This window comes from Sus scrofa, chromosome 14 (genome assembly GCF_054392235.1).
Source record: "Sus scrofa isolate SSC_HxYL_T2T_F1_AM1 chromosome 14, Sscrofa_HxYL_maternal_Yorkshire_Landrace_v2.0, whole genome shotgun sequence".
NCBI classification, from domain to species: Eukaryota; Metazoa; Chordata; class Mammalia; order Artiodactyla; family Suidae; genus Sus; species Sus scrofa.
Window position 1 is genome coordinate 34263235 of NC_139396.1, and position 21603 is coordinate 34284837.

A 21603-nucleotide genomic window follows, 5' to 3' on the forward strand; every position below is an offset into this window, starting at 1 on the left:
CCTACCCGCCTCATTGACAGCTGTCATTTTTTAAAGGTTTTTTTTTTAATCAGACAGTACACCGTAGCACTGAGTTAATATTAAATTTGTGATTTCAGAACATGGGGAAAAAAGAGCCATCCAAGATAGTCTATGGAACCAGAAAGTGCTATTTAATCATTCACAAATCCGTTGAGATTCAAAGATCTCAAAAGGAAAGAAAACCTACGTTAGCTTCTACGTGCTCATTTTATTCTCACAATTACCTTATCAGGTAGACATTACTACACACCTGTGCTGGCTGGACTGTTTTTCCAAAGACAGCCACAGCAATGCATTTCCCACCCATGCTTTTCTTATGCGACACTAATGTCTTTCACTCAGAAATGGATGGGTCTACGTTTCCTCTTAAACTCACACAGACTTTTATACCAGCTTTGAGTAAGAAAACAGCATGAAGTGTTGCTCTGTAACTCCCAAGGTTAGACCCTAAAAGGCAATACTGCTTCCCCCTGGCTTCCTCACACTCACGGGACTCCTGCCCTTGGAACATGCCACCAGATCATGAGTAGGCATCCTGCCGGAAGCCCCAGTGACATCTCCAGCCAACAGGTAGCATCAACTACCAGACCGAGGTGACCAGCTGAGCCTTCTGATGATACCAGCCCCAGCCTTCAAGTCTTCCAGATGGGCCTCAGACAGCAGGGAGCAGAGCAAGCCATCCCTGCTGAGACCTGTCTCAACTCCTGGCCCACAGAAACCACTAGGTAACACATGATTACTGTTGTTTTAGGCCAGTGAGCTTTTGAGGTAATTTGTTACACAGTAATTGAAAACAAAAACACTTTTAGAAGTAAGGAACACAGATAGATAACCATGCCAGCAAGTGGCAAAACCAGAATTTGAATAAGTCATTATACGTAAAGCTCACATTTTTTCCACTGGAGGGTACTGCCTCCAAGATTTTTGTTTTTTGATTTTTGGCAGTGTTTTGTTTGTTTGTTGTTTTTTAGGGCTGCACCCATGGCATATGGAAGTTCCCAGGCTAGGGGTCAAACCGAAGTTGCAGCTGCCGGCCTAGGCCACAGCCAGAGCAACACCAGATCCGAGCCTCCTCTGTGACCTACACCACATCTCATGGCAACGCTGGATCCTTAACCCACTGAGCAAGGCCAGGGATCAAACCCGCATCCTCATGGGTACTAGTCAGGTTTGTTACCAATGAGTCACAACGGGGACTCACAGGTATTGCCTCCAAGTTTGTTCAGTGTTGCCCACGTTTCCAAAGAAAGCAATAGTCTTCAGAGTCAAAGCTCTAAGAGCAATAAACAGCCCCCCAATTAATGTTTTCGATTAATACTCAGGACAATAGGTCATTCAATTAGTAGGCTCTTAAGCCCAGCACCTTTCTTGACACCCTTTCATATCCTAATAGCAGCAAATCCTAGAGATACTCAAGAAATATCTCTACATTAATAACAATAAACCTGGACATTTACAGAACACTTTACAAACCACTTTAACAATCATTCATTTGATCAGAAACACCTTTATGAGACAGGTAAGGCAGGTATCATACAGGTAAGGCTCAAAAAAGTTAATAACCAACAATAACATGGTTAAGTGGGGATTTAATTTCAGACTTTCTGACTCCAAGTCCAATTTAACTCAATTCAAAAGGACCTTTATGGGGTGCCTTCCAGGTGTACTTCCATATGCAACACTGTCTCTCCAAGTATTCTGAAGCATCTCCTTCGCACAGAGCATCACAGCAGGTCCCATGTGTTCTCTACTTCCAGGATCAGCACAAAAACACCTCTGACAGAGCTGATCTCTACAAAAAGCCAGTCCTTCCCCAGGCTGACACAATCCCTACATTGCCATCCAACGACTCTTCCTAATCCACCTCCTTAATCACAATAATTGAAAACTGTCAAAGGTAACATCCTACCCATAAAAATACAGGCCAAATCTCATCTGCTTTTAAGGTCTTCTCTAAGCTGACTCCGGCTTACCTGATTAAATTAATTTTCCTGCACTTGCTGATAAAAAAAAAAAAAAAAATCAAACTAATCTCTTCCTTCCTCCCCACATTCACATTCTTTACACCTTTTTGCCCTCCCTTTTGTTCATGTTATCACCCAAATACAGAAGTCACAAGTATTCATGCCCAACCCCTGGCAGAACCCTTTCCTTCCAAGGCCCTAAGGTCTACTGCAGGTCACTATAGACCATCCAACAACAGTCATCCAAAACAATGTACAATAATTAGGCAGAACAGATTATAGCTTACAAAGTCTTAAAGGAGAGCAATCACTGAGGGCTGCAAAATGCTTTCAGGAAAAAAACAGCACTTGAAATGGGCTCTGACGGACACATAGGATGAAAAGTAGCAAAAAACACCATGCTGAGGAATGACCTGAAGACCTTCTCCTCTACCCCACTTCTTCCTATTTACATCCTACCGAACTCTCTAGTCAGTACCACTTCCTTCAAGAAACCTTCTTCAATTACTTCACAAGCCAACCTAAGTTCTTCTCTCTGAGCTTCTAATACCATTACTGCTTACAACACTCACTCTGGCACTCTGTCATTTCACATTAGAGACCTCGTCTCTTCGATTTGGCAGCAATGCATCTCAACATACCAAGCATTCAATATCTGTTCAACTGAACTAAGTTCAGCAGCCATTGTTGCTTTCAGTCACTTAAAAATCCACTCATCATAAAACTGGCTCTTAACTTACCGGGCATCTCCTTTGGAAAGGTTCGTATTTACAGGATTAAGAATAACCTTGTTTGCATCTACATCCACCACACATTTGGTATGCAAGTCAATTTCTGCCAATAAAAAAAGGAAAAAAAATTAGTTATTTTTGAAGTAATGTATGTCAGAAAAAGCATTTGACAAAAAAAAAAAAAATCCAACACTTTTTCTTTTTTTTTTTTTTTTTTTTTTTTTTGTCTTTTTGTCTTCTTTGTTGTTGTTGTTGTTGTTGCTATTTCTTGGGCCGCTCCCGTGGCATATGGAGGTTCCCAGGCTAGGGGTTGAATCGGAGCTGTAGCCACTGGCCTACGCCAGAGCCACAGCAACACAGGATCCAAGCCACGTCTGCAACCTACACCACAGCTCACGGCAACGCCGGATCGTTAACCCACTGAGCAAGGGCAGGGACCGAACCTGCAACCTCATGGTTCCTAGTCGGATTTGTTAACCACTGCGCCACGACGGGAACTCCCAACACTTTTTCATAATAAAAAACATTCAGTAAACTAGGAATAGAAGGGACTTTCTCAACCTGATAAAAAGTATCTAAAAAACCTGCAGCTAACATCATGCTTAATGCTAAAAGACTGAACAACTTAATCTCTAACATCAGAAATAAGACAAGAATGTCTACTTACTGCAACTTCTGTTCAACACTGTATGAGAATTTCTGATCAGGACAGTCAAGCAAGAAAAACTAATGAAAGGCATGCAAATTGGAAAGAAAAAATAAAACTACTTTTATTTGCACATGATGTGACTTTGTATATAGAAAATCCTAAAACTTAAAACTACTAGAATAAATAAGTTTTGCAAAGTTGTAGGACACAGAATCAATATACATAAATCAATTGTGTTTCTATTCACCAGCCATGAAAAGTCCAGAGGTGAAGTTAAGAAAACATTTCATTCATAATAGCATCAAAAAGATTTAAACACTTAGATAAAAATTTAAAAGAAGTACAAATAGCAATACTCCACAAACTGGCCTACAAATTTCAAGGCAATCTCTATTAAAATCCCAGCTGACTTTTTTTTCCCCAAAGTTAACAAGCTGATCCTAAAAATCTATATGGAAATGCACAAGAATAGCCAAAGAATCCTAAACAAAATACAAAGACAACACTTCTCAACTTCAGACTTAGCACACACAACTGCTGTGATTGTGGTACTAAATATAAGGCAGAAGAGCAGACATACAGATCAATGGAACAGACAGTCCATAATTATACCATCATATTTACGGCCAAATGATTTTGACAATAGTGCAAGAAAATCCAGTGGAGAGAGTACAGTCTTTTCAACAAATACTGCTAGGACAACCTTAACAAAATGAAAAACTTTTGTGCCTCAAAAGATACCATCAAGAGAGTAAAAAGACAACCCCCAGAACTGAGAAAAATATGTGAGTCATATATCTAACAAAGGACTTACATCAGAAAATATCAAGAACCCTAACAACTCAATAATAAAACAATCCAATTTTAAAATGGGCAAAGGATCTGAACGGACATCCCAAAAGAAGATACAAAAATGACCAATGGGCATAAGGAAAGATGCTCACCATCATTAGATATTGGGGAAATGCAAATCAAAACCACAATGAGACAGGAGTTTCCATTGTGGCTCAGAGGTAAAAAACCCGACTAGTATTCATGAGGATGTGGGTTCAATACCTGGCCTTGCTCAGTGGTTAAGGATCCAGGGTGGCTGTGAGCTGTGGTGTAGCTGCAGCTCCAATTAGACCCCCAGCCAGGGAACATTCATAGGCCACAGGTGCGGCCCTAAAAAGCAAAAAAAGCAAAAAACAAAACAAAACAAAAAACCCACAATGAGACACTACTTCACACCCACTAGCCTAACTATAAACCAAAAAGACAGATAATAACGTAAACTAACACAGTATTGTAAGTCAAAATTTTAAAAAAGAAAAATGTAAACTGAATGTCCAAAAAAAAAAAAAAAAGGCTAAGTATAGGCAAGGACATGGAAAAACTGCAACCTTCATACATTACTGGTGGAAATGTAAAATGGTACAGTTTGGCAAGCAGTCTGGCACTTCCTCAATGGTTAAACATAGAGTTAGCATATAATTCCCAGTCCTAGATATATATACCCAATGGAAACTATGTCCATGCAGAAGTTTGTACATGCATGTCCACAGCAATATTATTTGGATATCTGTAATTGCTAAAAAGTGGAAACAAATCAAATATCCATCAACTAAAGAATGGATAAAAGTGGCACATCCATAAAATGAAACAGTACCTGGCAATTAAAAGGAATTAAGGGGAGTTCCCGTCGTGGCGCAGTGGTTAACGAATCCGACTAAGAACAATGAGGTTGCGGTTCGGTCCCTGCCCTTGCTCAGTGGGTTAACGATCCGGCGTTGCCGTGAGCTGTGGTGTAGGTTGCAGACGCGGCTCGGATCCCGCGTTGCTGTAGCTCTGGCGTAGGCCGGTGGCTACAGCTCCGATTCAACCCCTAGCCTGGGAACCTCCATATGCTTCGGGAGCGGCCCAAGAAATAGCAGCAACAACAACAACAACAACAAAAAGACAAAAAATAAATAAATAAACAGAGGTTGTAAAAAAAATATTTAAAAAAAATGAATAAGGTTCTAATACATACTACAACATAGATGAAACTTGTGCTAAGAAGCTAGTCACAGAAGACCATATATTGTATGATTTCACTTATTCCAAATATTCAGAACAGACAAAGAGAAACAAAAATAGACTAGTTACTGCCTAGAGCTGAGGAGTGACTACTAGTAGGTGTTGCAGTTTCTGCTGAGGGTGATGATGTACTAAAATTGTGCTCGTAGTTTTCACAATTGCACGAGCACAATGAGAACAACTGAATTGGCTGAATTATATGATATATGAACTCCATCTCAATAAAGCTTTTTTTAAAGTATAGGCCACATCATGTCTATGTTCTCATATTTTTACATTCTTCTAACTTTTTGACTCAAAGTATCAAACTGTTTCTGTCTGCCTCTGTTACCCAAGATATGCTCTAATGAAAGGAACTGTACTACATTGGAGTCATTTTGGATTTCCCTAAGAACCTTGGCCAAATGTCAATGTCAAATTCATTATAACTTTAGAGTATGTCCATTGCCAGGAGAGATGACTTCTGTTTGTCTGCTTTAACTTATATAACTGAGAAAATACAAACACAAGTTTCCTTCCCTGTGCCTGCCACAACTCATATTATTCTACATTTGTTCTCAAAAATACAATCTAGAAATACAAGAAATTTAGTGGTTTTTCTTTTAGCCAATACATCTTTCAGGCAAAGAGAACTGAAAAGAAAACATCAGAGCTATGTTTTACCCAAGTGTGGAAGACTACCCCCCAAAGGCATTTGTTTCACTGTGATCAACTAGTGTTAAGTCCTTTTTTTTTTTTGCTTTTCAGGGCCGCACCCTTGTCATATGTAGGTTCCCAGGCTAGGGGTCAAATTGGAGCTACAGCTGCCAGCCTACACCACAGCAATGCAGGATCCGAGCATCGTCTGCTACCTACACCACAGCTCACGGCAATGCCAGATCCTCAACCCACCAAGCAAGGCCAGGGATTGAACCCACAACCTCATGGTTCCTAGTCGGATTCATTTCCGTTGCATCACAACAAGAGCTCCTTAAAAGTCTATTTCTAATTCTGTGTTTAAATCCACTCTAAACTATCACAGAAATGCTGCAAGAAAGCCTCAGCCATTATGCAAGAACTTTTCAAGCACGCAGTTTTACTTCTTCCTTTACTTAGGCCCAGAGCTCAAGAAAGTCTGCAAATTACTGTATTTTGTTAATACTACTCCTTAATGGTTTCTGACCGTATTGTACTGGCTAACCCTGTACAGTCAAATCTGTATTATACATACATAAACGCTTTATCACTTCTCCAGAAACTGTGCTGTGACTCAGAATCTACTATCTTACCATCCACCACAAAGTTAGTTTCTTGCAAGAACATTTGGTCTGAGCAAAGGAGCTACATATATAGTTCTGAATGCAGAAATATACATCTAAAATGCATGCCTGAAAAGCATAAATCAAATACCTCCCCCACCCCCATCCCCACTAGAGTTTTGCCTTCACTTCAGATGATCTTGAATTGAGAGAGGCTCCAAATATTCTCATTCAATATATGCAGGCTTTTTCCCTATCCTCTTCACAGCTCCTCCATCCTGCCCCTCATAACTTCATTAGACACTCCAAAAATCCAGAGGTATTAAATGGCATGATTAAAGAACCAATCCCTGGAAAATCCTATATAATTCAAAGAATAACCTAATAACTAATATATCCACAAGCTAAATTCATTTTGTCCTACAGAGTGCAATATTTACAAATGTCCCTACATTTAACACGCACTGGAGGAAGGCTTTAAAATATAAACAATTATCTTCACTTCTTCATTAGCTCAGTTTTTATTACCAAATAAAATTCCCACCCAAACTGTTAAGTGAAGGTTTTCCACAAGACTGTTTAGAATATGGGTGGAACATCTAGGACACACACCCAAGCAAATACAAGCAGTGAGATTTGAGGAAAGTTTAAGGGTCAGATATATGAAAAGCATTTTAATATAAAATGCTATAGTATATGACCAAGTATAACTAATACTGCTACAAGATTCTAAATACGACACTTTCTCCAAGGAAAATCTCTTGCTCTATACTGCTTAGGAAAGCAAAACCATGATTAAATAGCAGTACCAAAGTCAGGCCTTAAATCTAAGCTCGGTTAAAAAAAAAAAAAAAGAAAAAAAAAAGACACACTGTAAAACAACTATACTTCAATAAAACTTTTAAAAATGAAAAAAGAATTTTTTAAAAGAAAAAAATTTAACTGCCTATCAAAAATTCAAAAGTTAAACATCTTCCTAAAAAAAAAAAAAAAATTGGAAAAAAAAAAAAGGAGTGGTGCAGTGGGTTTAAACCCAACTGCAGAGGCTCAGGCTGCTGCAGAGGCAGCAGTGGGTTAAAGGATTCAGGGCTGCCACAGCTGCAGCATAGGTTTCAGCTGTGGCTCAGATGCACTCCCTGGCCAGGGAACTTTCATATGCTGCAGGTGCAGCCAAAAAAAAAAAAAAAAAAGACCAGTGCTACGCACTGCCTCTGAAAAAATTAAGTACACCTGTGCTCAGAGACTCATTCACAGTAACCAAAAGGTGGAAGAAACCCAACTTTCTACCAAGGGATGAACGATTAAACAGAATGTGATATATATATTCAATGCAAGATTATTCAACCTTAAAAAGTAACGAAATTCTGCTAACATGGATGATGAACCTTAAAGACATTATGCCAAGAAAAATAAACCAGCCCCAAAGGGTAAGTTTTGTAGGTTTCCATTTATATGAGATACCTAGAGCAGTCAAATTCGTAGAGACAGAAAGTATGATGGTAGTTGCCAAGGGTTGGGCTGAAGGGGCAAAGGGGAGTTAGTATTTCACAGATATGGAGTTTCAGTTGTGCAAGATAAAAAAAAAAATTCTAGAGATGGATGGTGGTGATGGATGTGCAACAATATGAATACTTAATGCCACTGAACTGCACACTTAAAAACAGTTTAAGATGGTAAACATACATAGCTCACAATTTAAAAAAGCACTAAATATACATCATTATTATAATAAGTAACACATGGACAAGAGTTTATTCCCAGTGAAGCCTAAAATATTAAGATTGGGATTTAATTAGTCCTATTCTTAAAACCAATGAAAAACCAGAGTGATCTTAGAATTAAGTAGCACTATAAGTTTGTCATCACTAATCCAGCTTTCCAGTACTCAGAGCCACCAGTGCTTTGATGTATCCATGAGTCCTTCAAAAAAGAAAAGGAAATTCACTCCACTAACATTAAAGTTCCCTTATTATTTCCCAAACAGGATCCTTTTCTGGGTCAGGTTCCTCAAGATGAATAAAGTATCAACAGCTGACAATTCAGCTCCCTCAGCCAGTAAATTAGTCACCTTGTAAAAGTGAACAATAATTTGAAACAAGTCTTTCTTCAATGCCTAAATCAGCTTCAGCTTGTTCTCCAATGACATCATAGCCAAAGACGGGCAGGGCCTGGGAGACTCCCTTTACATAAGTCATGTTCCATCTGGGGAAGAGAATCATTCCCAGTGTGGACAGAGTACTTCTGAGTTGCCCATTTACTAATCTGCTGTTCTAATTCTCTGGAAAATTAATAATTTTCAAGCCAAATCTACTACTCAGAAATATAAATGAACCTTCCTTTACCTCTCTGTCATTTTCATGAAAAGCTAGCTATAATTCACTATTAAATTCAAGAGGGTCCTTTTTTTTTTTTTTTTTTTTGGTCTTTTTAGGGCCACATCTGCGGCACATGGAGGTTCCCAGGCTAGAGGTCCAATCAGAGCTGTAGCCACCAGCCTACACCACAGCCACAGCAATGCCAGATCCGAACTGGATCTGTGACCTACACCACAGCTTACGGCAATGCTGGATCCTTAACCCAGTGAACAAGGCCAAGGATCGAACCCACAACCTCATGGTTCCTAGTCGGATTCGTTTCCACTGTGCCACTATGGGAACTCCCAAGAGGGTCCATTTTTAAAAGGAAGATAGTAAATTATTTGTAAGGTTCTCATGGTAATTAAGTTGCGAATTTTGCATGCTACGTATGATTCTATTTTCAACTAATTTGTTTCACATGCCTATTATTTCCACATGTGTAGGCATACTATAAATTTGATATTCATCACTAATATTTCATGTATGAAGCACTTGTTTTCCCAACTGGAATGTAATACATTCTTATCTGCAGAATAGGAAATATGACTTAGAGTTCTCTACTATGCTTACAAGTTGTTTGGGACCCTCTTGAGGTGCACTGACTGACCCATAGAGAAAAAAATTAGGTGACGCCACATAGGTAAAAAGTGAATTGGTAGTCTGCTTTCTAATAAGAGATAGGTAAGATTTCCTAATCACCTACTTTTATCCAAGGGAAAGCAGTCAGATACAAAACACATATGATCCCACTTACATCAAATGTCCAGAATAGGCAAACCCACAGAGACAAGAAGTAGGTTAGTGGTTGCCAGGGGCTGTGGGGAGAGGAGAGGCTGTGGAAGTCAGGGAGGCGGGAGTGACCGCTAAAGGGAGAGTCTCTTTGGGAAGATAAAAATGTTCTGGAATCGGATAGTGGTGATGACGGCACAACTTGGCAAATACGCTAAAAGCCACTGAATTATACACTTTTGAAACATGAATTACATCTCAAAACAGCTTAGAAGGAATGGTCCCACTGCCCTCAATGGATATAAAATATGGCTCAAGTCCTTCAACCACATTTCTAAGTACTCACTACTCCAAGGATCCCAGCCAACCCAATTCTTCTTACTTTCAGTTAATAACCTCACATTCTGCCTCAGCAAGAAAATTAAGCACTCCAGTGCCTTTCCATTCTATAGCTAAACTCTTTCCTCTATATTTCAAAATTCTCCCTCTCCATTGGCTATTTCTCTCTCTTTACAACAAAGCTCAAACATCTCCTAGACCTGGGGAGGAATTTTTTTCAAAAAGGGCTGTTCCTAACTACACCCCTAGAAACCACACTTTACCCTTCTTTTTTAATTGAAATACAGTTGATTTACAATGCTGTGTTAGTTTCAGTTGTATAGCACAGTGATTTACTTCATATACACATATATATGAATTTATATATTCCTTTTCTGATTCTTGTTCCTTGTAGGTCATTACAAAACACTGAGTTCCCTGAGCTATACAGAAGGTCCTTGTTGGTTACCTTAATATATAGTAGTATGTAGATGCTAATCTCAAACTCTTAATTTATCCCTTCTTGCCCTTTCCCCTTTGGTAACCTTAAGTTTGTTTTCTATGTCTGTGAGTGGAATTCTAAATAAGTTCATTTGTATCTTTTGTTTTATTTAGAGTCCACCTATCAGAGATATCAAGTGATACATGTCTTTGTCTGGCTTACTTCACTTAGTATGATCAACTCTAGGTCCACCCATGTTTCTGTAAATGGCATTACTTCATTCCTTTTTGTGGCTAAGTAATTCCTACATGGAGCATCTTGAAAAAAATACTTATATTCACTGCCTCCACATGTGTACACCACTTATTTCTCAGCCCACCACCAACATTGATTTCATTCAGTCAGTCCAAATTATTCTTCTGACATTTTTCACCCAGGCCTCCACATCACTTTCACCTGCTTTTCCTTATGCCTCTCTTCGTGGCCTGTGTGACCTCCTCCTTCACACGTGCCTTAATTTTGGTGTTCAATCTTCTAAATACAGCAATGGCTTCCAAATCTACACGTAACTCCAGTCCCTGAGTTTCAGACTCCTGTACAGCAGCTTTCTAGATCCATCCACTTGGCTGCATTCCAGAAACTGAAACTCAATAAGTCTGCTGAGTTTCCTCCAGGCAGGCACTCATCTTATTTGTAGTTGTAGGTGCAGTGCAAGGCACGTGATAAGCAGTGACTAAATACTGTTGAATGTCCAAGAATAGAGCTCATAATTTCCCACACCTCCACCCTAAAACCTGCTTCTCCCACATTTCTGATCTCAGTTACTGATTCCAGCAGCCATTTACTTAGTCATCTAAACCAGAAGCTTTGCAGTCTCCCTCGTTTCCTAAATCTCAGCTGCTTTCAAACCACCTTGACATGTCCTTGTTGAGTGTATTTAGAAAGCAAGGCCAGAAACACTCTTCACCCCCACCCACCTCTCAGAAATGTGCCTTCAGCGAGCAACCTTCAGGAAAAAGGGCAGGCTTGCTCACCTCTTAAAAGTAACAAAGTGCCCCAGCTCAGTGTCCCTCAGATGCAACCCAAACCCACTGCTCACGCAGCATCCACCTGGACCCCTCCATGTCACCCCTGTGGGAGCTGCAAGCAAGGGGTGCTGCTCCCCACTGGCTAGACCTTAAGTCCTCTGACTCAAAAGTCTCATGTCTTCCTCCAGCATCTATGAAACAGTAACAAGCTAACTTATTAGCCTGTGAGCAAGGTAAAGACACACATATTAATTTATCTTCCTAAAGCATCACTTTATCAGTGCCACTGCTCTATCTGAAAACCTATCCATTTACAATAACACAGAAGGACCCTGAGGGTATAATGCTAAGGGAAGTAAATCAGAGAAAGACAAACACTGTATAATTTCACTTATATGTGGAATATGAAAAACAAAACAAAACTCATAGACACAGGACAGACTGGTGGTTACAGAGGGGAAATGGGTTTGGGATAGGCAAAATGGGTGAAGGGGTTTAACCGGTGATGGATGATAACTAGGCTTACTGTGGGGATCACTTTTTAGTGTTATATTGTACATCTGAAACTAATGTTATATACTTATCTTAAAAAAAGAACACCTATGGGAGTTCCCGTCATGGCGCAGTGGACTAGGAATCATGAGGTTGAGGGTTCGATCCCTGGCCTTGCTCAGTGGGTTAAGGATCCGGTGTTGCTGTGAGCTGTGGTGCAGGTTGCAGACGTGGCTTGGATCCCACATTGCTGTGGCTCTGGTGTAGGCCGGTGGCTGCAGCTCCAATTTGACCCCTAGCCTGGGAACCTCCATATGCCTCGGGAGTGGCCCAAGAAATGGCAAAAAAGACAAAAAAAGGAACACCTATACTTCTCCAGCTGAGACCCTTCTGAATCTGTGTGTGCCTCACCCCATTAACTTCATACCCCCGGTCCCCACAAGCCCTTCTACTTCACTTCCATTCCTCACTTCCTATATTCTTGCAGCATTTCCAAGAAAGCACAGAATTTAAAGGGCTGGGGCTCTGGAGGTGAACTGCTAAGGCTCCAAACCCCAACTTCTCCCATTTATAGTTAAGAGACTTGGGGCAAGTGACTAAGCTTGTCCAAGTCCCCATTTTCTTATCTGTAAAATAAGGTTATGGGCCATTCTCTGGTGCATAAGCAGGTTAAGGATCCAGAGTTGTGACTGCTATGGCACAGGTTCGATCCCTGGCCCGGGAACTTCCTCCTACTGAAGGCCAGGGATGGAAGTTCTGGGAAAGGGAAATTTCCAAAAAAACAAACAAATAAACAAAAATAAAGGTATGGTATAAATTCTTCCTGGCAATTTATAATGATTAACTGAAATCATCTAGTTCAGTGCTTGGGACAGTGCTGGCGCACAGTAACCTCTCTTAACTGTTCATAATACAGGTAATGTCTCCTTGCTGCTGTCTGAATTTTTACAACTAATTTCCTCACTGTTCTTGCAAACATCTTGCTAGTTCCTACATCCACGTTTTGTTGGGTAAACAACTCATGTGGTGCCCCACCTGCCATTCCTTCCTCCCTGCCAAATGCCTTCAACCCATCCCACATCATTCTCAAGTCCCCCCCCCTTTCTTTTGTTAATAATGCACTGTCATCACTGCGTTATGGATATACGTTCTTATACTTGACTCATCTGTGTATCTCTTATTATCAACAAGACAGAGAGCTCCTTTGGTAACAGATCATGACTTATGCTTCTCATGCGCATTTTGAACATCATGCAAGCTTGGGAATGCAAGGTCCCTCTAAAGACCACCACGTTCCATATGCTGGCAAAAGCAGAGGGTTTAATAGCAAAAAGCTGAAAGTCAGGCTCCAAAATACTGGCTTGGTAATTCTAGGAAAGTTATTTAACCCGAGATTCTGCTAAATAGAAATTCCACTAACTACCTTTCAAAGTTTTGTTTGAAGAATAATATATAAAAAGTAATGAACTCTGTAGCTCACCAACAGAAAACTCTTTAAAAAGCAGCTATTATTTTTTTCTTCCATCAACACATTAAATTGAATCACCTGATTCATTAATACTAGCTTTTAAAGGTATCTTCTGAGAGTTAAAGCCCAGTACCAATTAAGACATGGATTTTGTGTCCTATACATCAGTTAGTTTCACACACTTCCCTAATGATTACACTTCTCTTTGCCAAGTTTTTTGGGGGTTTTTTTGGTTTGTTTTTTTAAATAACTTCTGTTGAACACAAGAAGAAGCTGATCAGCAAGCACAGAGATCAATAATAAATCCATTTCCACTCAAACAGCTCAATTCATCTGCTTAATGAATAGTTCTGTCAGTGGTTTCTTCCATCTTCAGAACTTAAGAGATGGAAAAGTTGACCTCAGTCATTGTTCTATGGAAGTGAGGGGGTGAAAGTAAAGGCCAATTCTAACAAATTTTGATTCGATAAGCCTGTACTTTTCTCGCCAAAAGCTCTGGGCCTACGTGTAGAAATCCCATTTTCAGTTACTGAGTTGACAGTAGAAACAAAGGAATGTTGTCACAGATGTGTGTCTCATTCTCCATTAGCATATCAAGCAGATGCTAATACAACAAGCATCTTCTGTTTTAGAAAAAGGCAGAAATTTCCGTCCACAGTCATCCTTAATTACAACCCAGTTCTCTCTCTCTGAGAAGGCTTAGGAACCACCCGTGATCTTGGGGTCAAAAACGGCTTCCTATTGCAAACAGACTCTCCCACCCTACCTGCCCCTTGATTTCCCAGGGCGCACCTGTGTGCTCAATGACCACCAGGATTTTCTAAGCTTCCCCTAGATCCTCGGTTTCACCTGTCTTTGGATTTTCAACTGCTGCTTGCTTCTGACCGGTCGGTCTCCTTACTCTCCCTATTCTTGCGGCATCGTTTTCACCCCATGCTCTTAAACACTGCCAGCTGTGCCCTGCCTCAGTCATCCACCCAGACCCTCCATCATGCCCTGAGATCCAGCAACCTTTCTCCATCATGCCTGTACCCAAGATGCACAGGGAAACTCTAAACCCAAAAGCTGGAGTTCTGGGCCAAGCTAGCTCTCAGGGCTCCCTGCAACTTCCCCTGTCCTTCCCAATCGCGTCCTCCTCCAGTCAGTCTCACAGAAGCCTCCTGTCTGGCAGGCTTATCTTGTCTCTGCTGCCTAAACTTGCCTGGCTCATTCCTGCTTCCATGTCTTCACTCTCAGGCTGTACTTCCTCCTCCAAGAGCCAATTTCCCCCCTCTGCTCCCACCGGGCACCCATTCCAGTCCTAAACTTGCTCCCTAATCACCAGGCTTTGAGGGATCTTTGACACCCCTCAATTCCTGTGTCTCCCTACTGCTCACCTGGCATTTTTAATAACCAGCAATCTGCTATAGGTGTTTACCTTTTAATCTTTTCACAAGCCAGTCACTTCCTCATGAGCATAAACCATAAAGCCCACTTAAAAAAAAAAAAAAAAACTGAATACGACGCTAAGAGAAAGTAAGAGAAAATATTTAGGAAGTAAAATTCCCCCAATAAGAACAATCTCATTTTTTTTATCTTTCTAGCCTTTTTACATAGGAATCACAACAGTAGATTCAATCACATAGTTGCACTCTGTTTTACAATCTGCTTTTTCTGCTAAAATAAAAAGTCTTCTTTGTTAAATGGTTTTGATTTTTATCATTTTTAATGGCTACATAAGTCTTATGTACTGAGATACCAGACCGTGACTCAAGCAATGACTTTTATTAGACATTATTGTGTCTTTCACTGTATTGGTTCTTCTTTGTCACGGTATCAAGTACTGAAAAATGCAAAACAAACCTTTGAGAAATATCTGTTAAGTTTATTGCCCATGCTCCATAACACACGAAATAACCCATTTCACTGTTTTTTCTCTCTAGCTAAATATCTAATGTTTTTCCAGTTGCATCACCTTGGACTAGGTAGACCAAGATATTTCCCAAATTTTTTTATATAGATTTGCTAGTTAATTTCATACATATTTAAACATAGGAAGCCCCTTGAAGCCCCTTGAAGAAAGGCAGTAAGATCCCATACTATCTAGGATCAGGTAGATACGTGGCAGGCATTCGATAAATATTCCATATTTTTTAAGCCTAACATTATAAAATACTGCATTCCTGAACAGGAGAGTGTCACTGATCTAACTAGTGCCGTCAATTACGCTTGTAAAACTTTCAGCTCACTTAATAATTAGATCGGTTAATAATGTATGAACAGGTGTTCCTTACAGTACACAGAACACAATCAAGTTACCTGGTGAGTTGTACAAGTTTGAGACATGACATCAAAAGACAGAACTGCAAACAGAACTCCCAGATCTCATGACAAAATGAGTTTAACCACTTTTACTTTAGCTGTTTAATGTCAGATAAAGAAATGCAAAGCTAAAAGTTGCACTGTTACTATGTAAAAGTACATATGCATGTGAATACAAACTGGAATAAAAATAAGAAAATGAATGTGTATTGTTTTTCATTTTATTTATATTTATTTATTTGTCTCTTTGGTCTTTATAGGGCCACACCTGCGGCATGTGGAGGTTCCCAGGCTAGGGGGTCCAATTAGAGCTGCCAGCCTACACCGCAGCCGCAGCAACACAGCATCCGAGCCACGTCTGCGACCTATACTACAGCTCATGGCAACGCCGGATCCTTAACCCACTGAGCGAGGCTAGAGATCAAACCCGAAACCTCATGGTTCCTAGTTGGACTGTTTCCGCTGCACCACGATGGGAACTCCTGAGTATTGTTAAAATAGAAGAATGTTGGAGGCTTTTTCATTATTTTTTGTTTTGTTAGTATCATGTTAAAATGCCTATCAAGAAATATATTCCCGGAGTTCCCTAGACCCCTAACCTGAGAAGCTCCCTATGCCGTAGCCCTAAAAGGACAAAAGACAAAAAAAAAAAAAAAAAAGAAAAGAAAAGAAAAATATTCCCAACAAAAGCATATTTATTAGCCATTACAGTTCTCGCTGTTATTGAGGTAGGGCCTAAAGCTTAATGTTCAAATAATTAAGTTTCCCCAACCCACACAAATTTCAGATTTTCCTCAGAAAGTAGCAAATGTGATTTCAAGTATCAGTCTATAGAGTAAAACTACATCATCCCAGGAACCCACTCTCATCTCATTCTCACTTGTGAAGAGGGATTTCTGAGGTTGCTTCCTGCACTAACCTGCCAAGAGAGAAACAATTATGACTAAAAGTTTACCACTCATCATCATGATATACTATTATTTACTACATTAATTTTCCCAGAAGTAATAACTGGTCAAAGTAATGATTTTTTAAAAAAAAGTTGGTAGAAAGGAATATGGCTTTGATTTAGCCTTTTAAAGGTAACTCTACACATTAGTTTTAAAAATCACTGGCTTTAGAATTCCACTACATTGCATTCCATGATAACCTCTAGATTTATATAAATGACTACTTGACAACAAAATAGAGAACTACTTTTAATTACCTGTAGTAATCACTGAAAAGTCCTTGTGAATTCAGGAAATGTAAGGCTAGGTAAGAGATAGCACTAAATGAATAAAGAGGGACTTTACCACAAATAATGCACTTCTATTTAAAGGGTAGTAGATCTACGCATAAAGCTTAATTTTAAGGTGAGTTCAGCCAAAGGAACAGCTAACATCTATTCCACAGCTAAACGTATTATTCTATGCACCCCTTGAAACTCTGATACTGACAATTATTACAGTCTAATCAATGACAATGTATAAATAAAAAGGATAGTACTTCCCCTGGAAAACTGAAACTCAAGGTGGGAGGGGGGTGAAGAGGGAAGGACTTTAATTATCTGAGATAATTGGTCTCTGGTGCTGGTGGGTTAACTGTCTTTTTTGGCACTGACATTTCCCAAGTTTTTTGTAAACAGGGAATTTTTTAAATGTGCTGAAATCATCCTTTCAGAATCGAATCCCAGGTAAGTTGTGTTTTCTGTGCTTTGTTTTTACCATCACTGTGATGGTAATAAACTTGAGATGCATTTAAATATAGCTGCCTGAACACTTTAAGAACAGACGCTTTCCAAAACTTTCAGGTTCATCTAAGTTCTCTCCTTTTGTCAGAACGTGGAATTAGTGAGGCAAAGACTGAAGACTCAAAACATGGCGGAAGTCAAGAACTTAAAGTAATTAAGCTCTTAGGGAAAATTCTTCAGCCTTAAGCCAACCTAGCAAGGGAAAATCACCAACTCAAAAAACAAAAACAAACAAAAAAAACCACACACAACAACCAACTTCCTCCAAGAGGACAAACCAAGAAAGCATATGTCAATCTGTTGACTGTGTGTTATATCTCAATATATACAAAAGACAACAAAGGAAACTAGAAAGCAATACAATTTCTGCACTTGATTATGAAGAAGTTGCCAAAACGATTTAGAAAATGATTCTGGTGCACCCATGATTCAGATGAGTTGAGTCTTACAATTGAAAAATTATTTTCTGGGACTATAATGATCCTACTACATCGCCCGGTATAGGAGGTGTTTTCACTATATCCCATTTAAAGTAACCTGCCCAGCCACGCTGCTAGTTAGGCATTAAAGTCAAGGCCCAGCTTCAGAGTTGTGTCGGTGTTTTTTCCATTCCATTTGACTGTCTAAAGAGTATTTCAAATGTACTCGATTTATCTGCTTTTCTCTATCCTCCCTGCAGAATTGAGAGAATGTCTGAAAGATACAATTTCACAAGAATCTTGGCACCTTAGCTATTTATTGTTGAGAGATGACGAGTATGACTTCAAGCAAAAGCAAAACTTTCTCAACAGTCAAAAAAAGCAGAGGGCAAGGAAGGGGACCAACTCTTCAAAGTTCAATCAAAGTATTTACAAGCCTTTATGACCGTCCAAGTTTAAGGAACATAGTGTGAAAAGCCAAGAGGAAGGATTTTTGCACTGGAACGCTTTCTTAGGAGTAAACCAAATTCCCCGCCCTCCTTCCTGACGCGGACCTCAAGAGTGCAGAGTCGGGGCCTGGGGTCTCTAACTGTCCCTGCCAAGCCAAAGGGTGAGAACCCGAGGGGCGGGGGCCGCTCTGACAGCTGGCGAGCCGAGAGCCCAGGCGCGGTGGGGCACAGGGCAGGGGCCCGGGGAGAGAAGGAGGAAGCGAGCCCGGGGCGCGGGACGCGGGCGCCCTCCTGGAAGGGCAGGGAGACCCGAGGGCGAAAGGGCGCCGGGGAGGGGCGGGCGCGCCGGCGGAAGGGGCAGCGGGCCGGGACGTGGGGCCCGCGGCGCCCCGGGACGCTGTGCGGGCGAGGGGAGGGGCGTCCCGCGCAGGCGGGGCGGGCGCAGTGGGGGACGAGGTTTCGGGGTGCGCAAGCCGCCCTCCCTCCCAACACGGACTCCAGGGGCGGGGCCGGCCGGACCCCACACGGCGGTCGTGGCCAAGGGAAGGGAGCGCCAGGCACCTGCCGCCTCCGCCGCGGCGGACCCGGGCGGGCTTGGCTCTCACCTCTTCGATTCATGGGCCGGATCCGGACAGCCACTTTCACTTTGGAGTCGCCCATCCTGCCGCCGCCGAGGCTCTCGCTCCGGCTTCCGTCTGCCGCGGCCACCGGGCAACTCCTCGGGGCTGACCGGGCGGGAGGGGGCTGCGGGCGGGAGGGGCGGGGCCGGGGTGGGGTCTGAGGAAGGGGCGGGGTTGGCCTTGGGGCTCCCGGCGCTCCCTCGCTGCATGACGGGACTTGTAGTCTCCGAAGGGGGTCGTGGGCGGGGCGCGCTTCCCTCTCTGGAGTCTGCAAAAGCGCGTCTGCTGCTACACCTTGATTACTTACCCCCGCCGTTAGTGCTGACATAAACTGTCGATGAGCTGATACCGCACCTGAAAATAGTTGAATAGATGGCATTCGAGACCTTGCAATGGCTTTCAGACTCATTTCCTGCTAATTTTAGTGTTTGATCCCTGGCTCAAATTATTGCCACTGTTTGTATTGCCCACCTGGTCTTGTTTGCTGAAATCATCCAAAACAAGTTAAAAATTACCCCTTTTGGAAGTCTTCATAAATCCACAGGTTATCCTATACCAACCCATCCCCATTTCTTCCAGTCAAGACCTTGGGCTCTGGCATCAATCTGGGTTCAAATCCACTCTCAGCACTTTGCAACTGTGTGCCAAGGCAATAGATTTGACCACTCCGCTTGCCTTTTCATATGTAAAATGAAGACAATAAGAGTGCCAACCTAGAGTTTCCTTGATGGCTCAGCAGTTAAGGAACCTGACTAGTATCTATGAGGACTTGGGTTCCATCCCTGGCCTTGCTCAGTAGGTTAAGGATCCGGCATTGCCTACAGCTGTGGTGTAAGTTGCAGATGCAGCTCGCATTCCCCGTGGCTGTGGCCAACAGCTGTGGCTTCCATTTGACCCCTAGCCTGGGAACTTCCCTATGCGTGGGTGCAGCCCTAAAAAAGCAACAATGACAGCAAAAAAGAGTGCTAGCTTTAGAGGATTGTTGTAAGGTTTAATGAGTTAGTATAGGTAAAGCTCTTTAAAAACTCCCTGGCACATAAGTGCTCAATAAATGTTAGTCATTCTTTTTGCTGTTAAAAGCAAACTATGTCTCTCCTATCTTGTGTTTTTAAAACCGTATCTTATATGTGTAGCCTAGCCTGCAGTAGAGACCCAATAAATATTTATTACATGAATGAATCAATGAAGCCACACTAAAATGTGCTTGTTGTTAGGCCCTAGCAGAGATGTTAACTCTTGCCTGCAAATATGTTCTATTTGGCATAATGGTATTGGCCAGCACATGAAAATCAGGAGATTTTTACATGCAATGTTGGGCCTACATTACATATTGGAAATGCTGATAGGAACTGAGTAGCAATGGTCACCTTTATAAGAGGCAGGTGAGCTTGGATATATTTAATGATGGAACAGAATTCAGAACCATTTTATAGATGAGTAAATATAGAAAGCTTGCAAGACTGGCCTTTTACGAACTGTGCTGTTGTTGAAAGAGCTTCAATACAAGCAGAGTTGTCATAAAGGTTAAAAATACCTTTAAGAGGAATGTAATTTTGACACATACCAGGACATGGATGAACCTGGAAGACATTACCCCAAGTGAAATGAGCCAGACACAAAAAAGCAAACACTTTGTGATTGTGCTTATGTTACATATTTTCCCACAACTCAGGGTAAAACATTGTATCATTATGTTGTACACCTGAAACTAGTATGTCAATAAAAGTTCATTTAAAAAAGTAAAAATAAAAAGTAGAATAAAAGGTTAAAAATAGAAAATGCAACCCCAGAAACCCCTCTTTACAGGAAGGGAATTTCTTTCTCAGAAGCACTTCCTCTGAGGTTTCAGAAAGGCCTTCTTAGCTGAAGAAGTAGTTTTTAGTACTGTAAATCTTTCATTTTTACAACCCTATAAACAAAATAAGAACAAATTTAGGATTGTCAGCTTTTTAATTTTACAAAGCAAATTTAAAAACTAATGGACACAAAAAGGCTATCTACTATCACTATCATTTAAACAAACAAAAAAGTCGCAAAGAATTTATTTTTATGTTGAAATCTTTTACTTGATGAAAAACTTCACTATTGTCCTATACTCTGATTTAGTGTTGAAAAAACTTTCACCATGCCCCATAGACTGATTGCCAGGGTTGGGTATTCTGGTCCTAAGCAGATTTCCTATTAACCATCTCATCACCTACAGGTTATAACAAATAAGGTTTCCCAAAGTGCCAAGGTTCCTGGGCATCCATTGTTTACTTTATATCTCTTTTATAACCTGGTAAATTTTGTTTTTAAAAGGCCTGTTCCGATGCCAGATGTCAGCTCAGATCTAGCTTTTTAAACAGAAACAAGGCAGGCAGAAAAAGAGAAGGCGACCAGTTTCTATGGGAACATTGTATTTAAAATTAAGCTCAAATTTCAGTGAGGAAGAAGCCCCTTGGGGAGTTAAAGGGGGATGGGGCATATAACAGGGAAGAGGTGAGGACTTTCTCTAAAGTTCCAAAATTATTTAAGTTATCCTGGAAACTTTCGACTGGAAGAAAATGTCAGCTTTCCAAGAGAAACACCCGTGTGGGCTGCTCTC

At 40.9% G+C, this 21603-nt stretch overlaps 1 protein-coding gene across 7 annotated transcripts in view; it reads right to left on the reverse strand.

Annotated features, from left to right (window-relative positions):
- The window catches only part of KIF13B (kinesin family member 13B), a 201901-nt gene extending 182787 nt beyond the window's left edge, over positions 1-19114 (reverse strand). For 5 of the 7 annotated variants that reach the window (XR_014828434.1, XM_084997781.1, XM_084997778.1 and 2 more), the window contains exons 1-2: positions 19002-19114; positions 2726-2819 (exon numbers count right to left, since the gene is read on the reverse strand). Coding sequence is in view for 2 of the 7 variants with exons in the window: in XM_084997776.1 (XP_084853902.1) it covers positions 2726-2819; positions 19002-19056 (149 nt within the window). In the remaining 5 variants the exon portion in view is untranslated. Of the gene's footprint in view, positions 1-2710; positions 2820-19001 lie in introns of all 7 variants that reach the window. The other 2 variants (XM_084997779.1, XM_084997777.1) reach the window with 1 other exon arrangement.
- Between the last annotated feature and the right edge of the window lie 2489 nt (positions 19115-21603).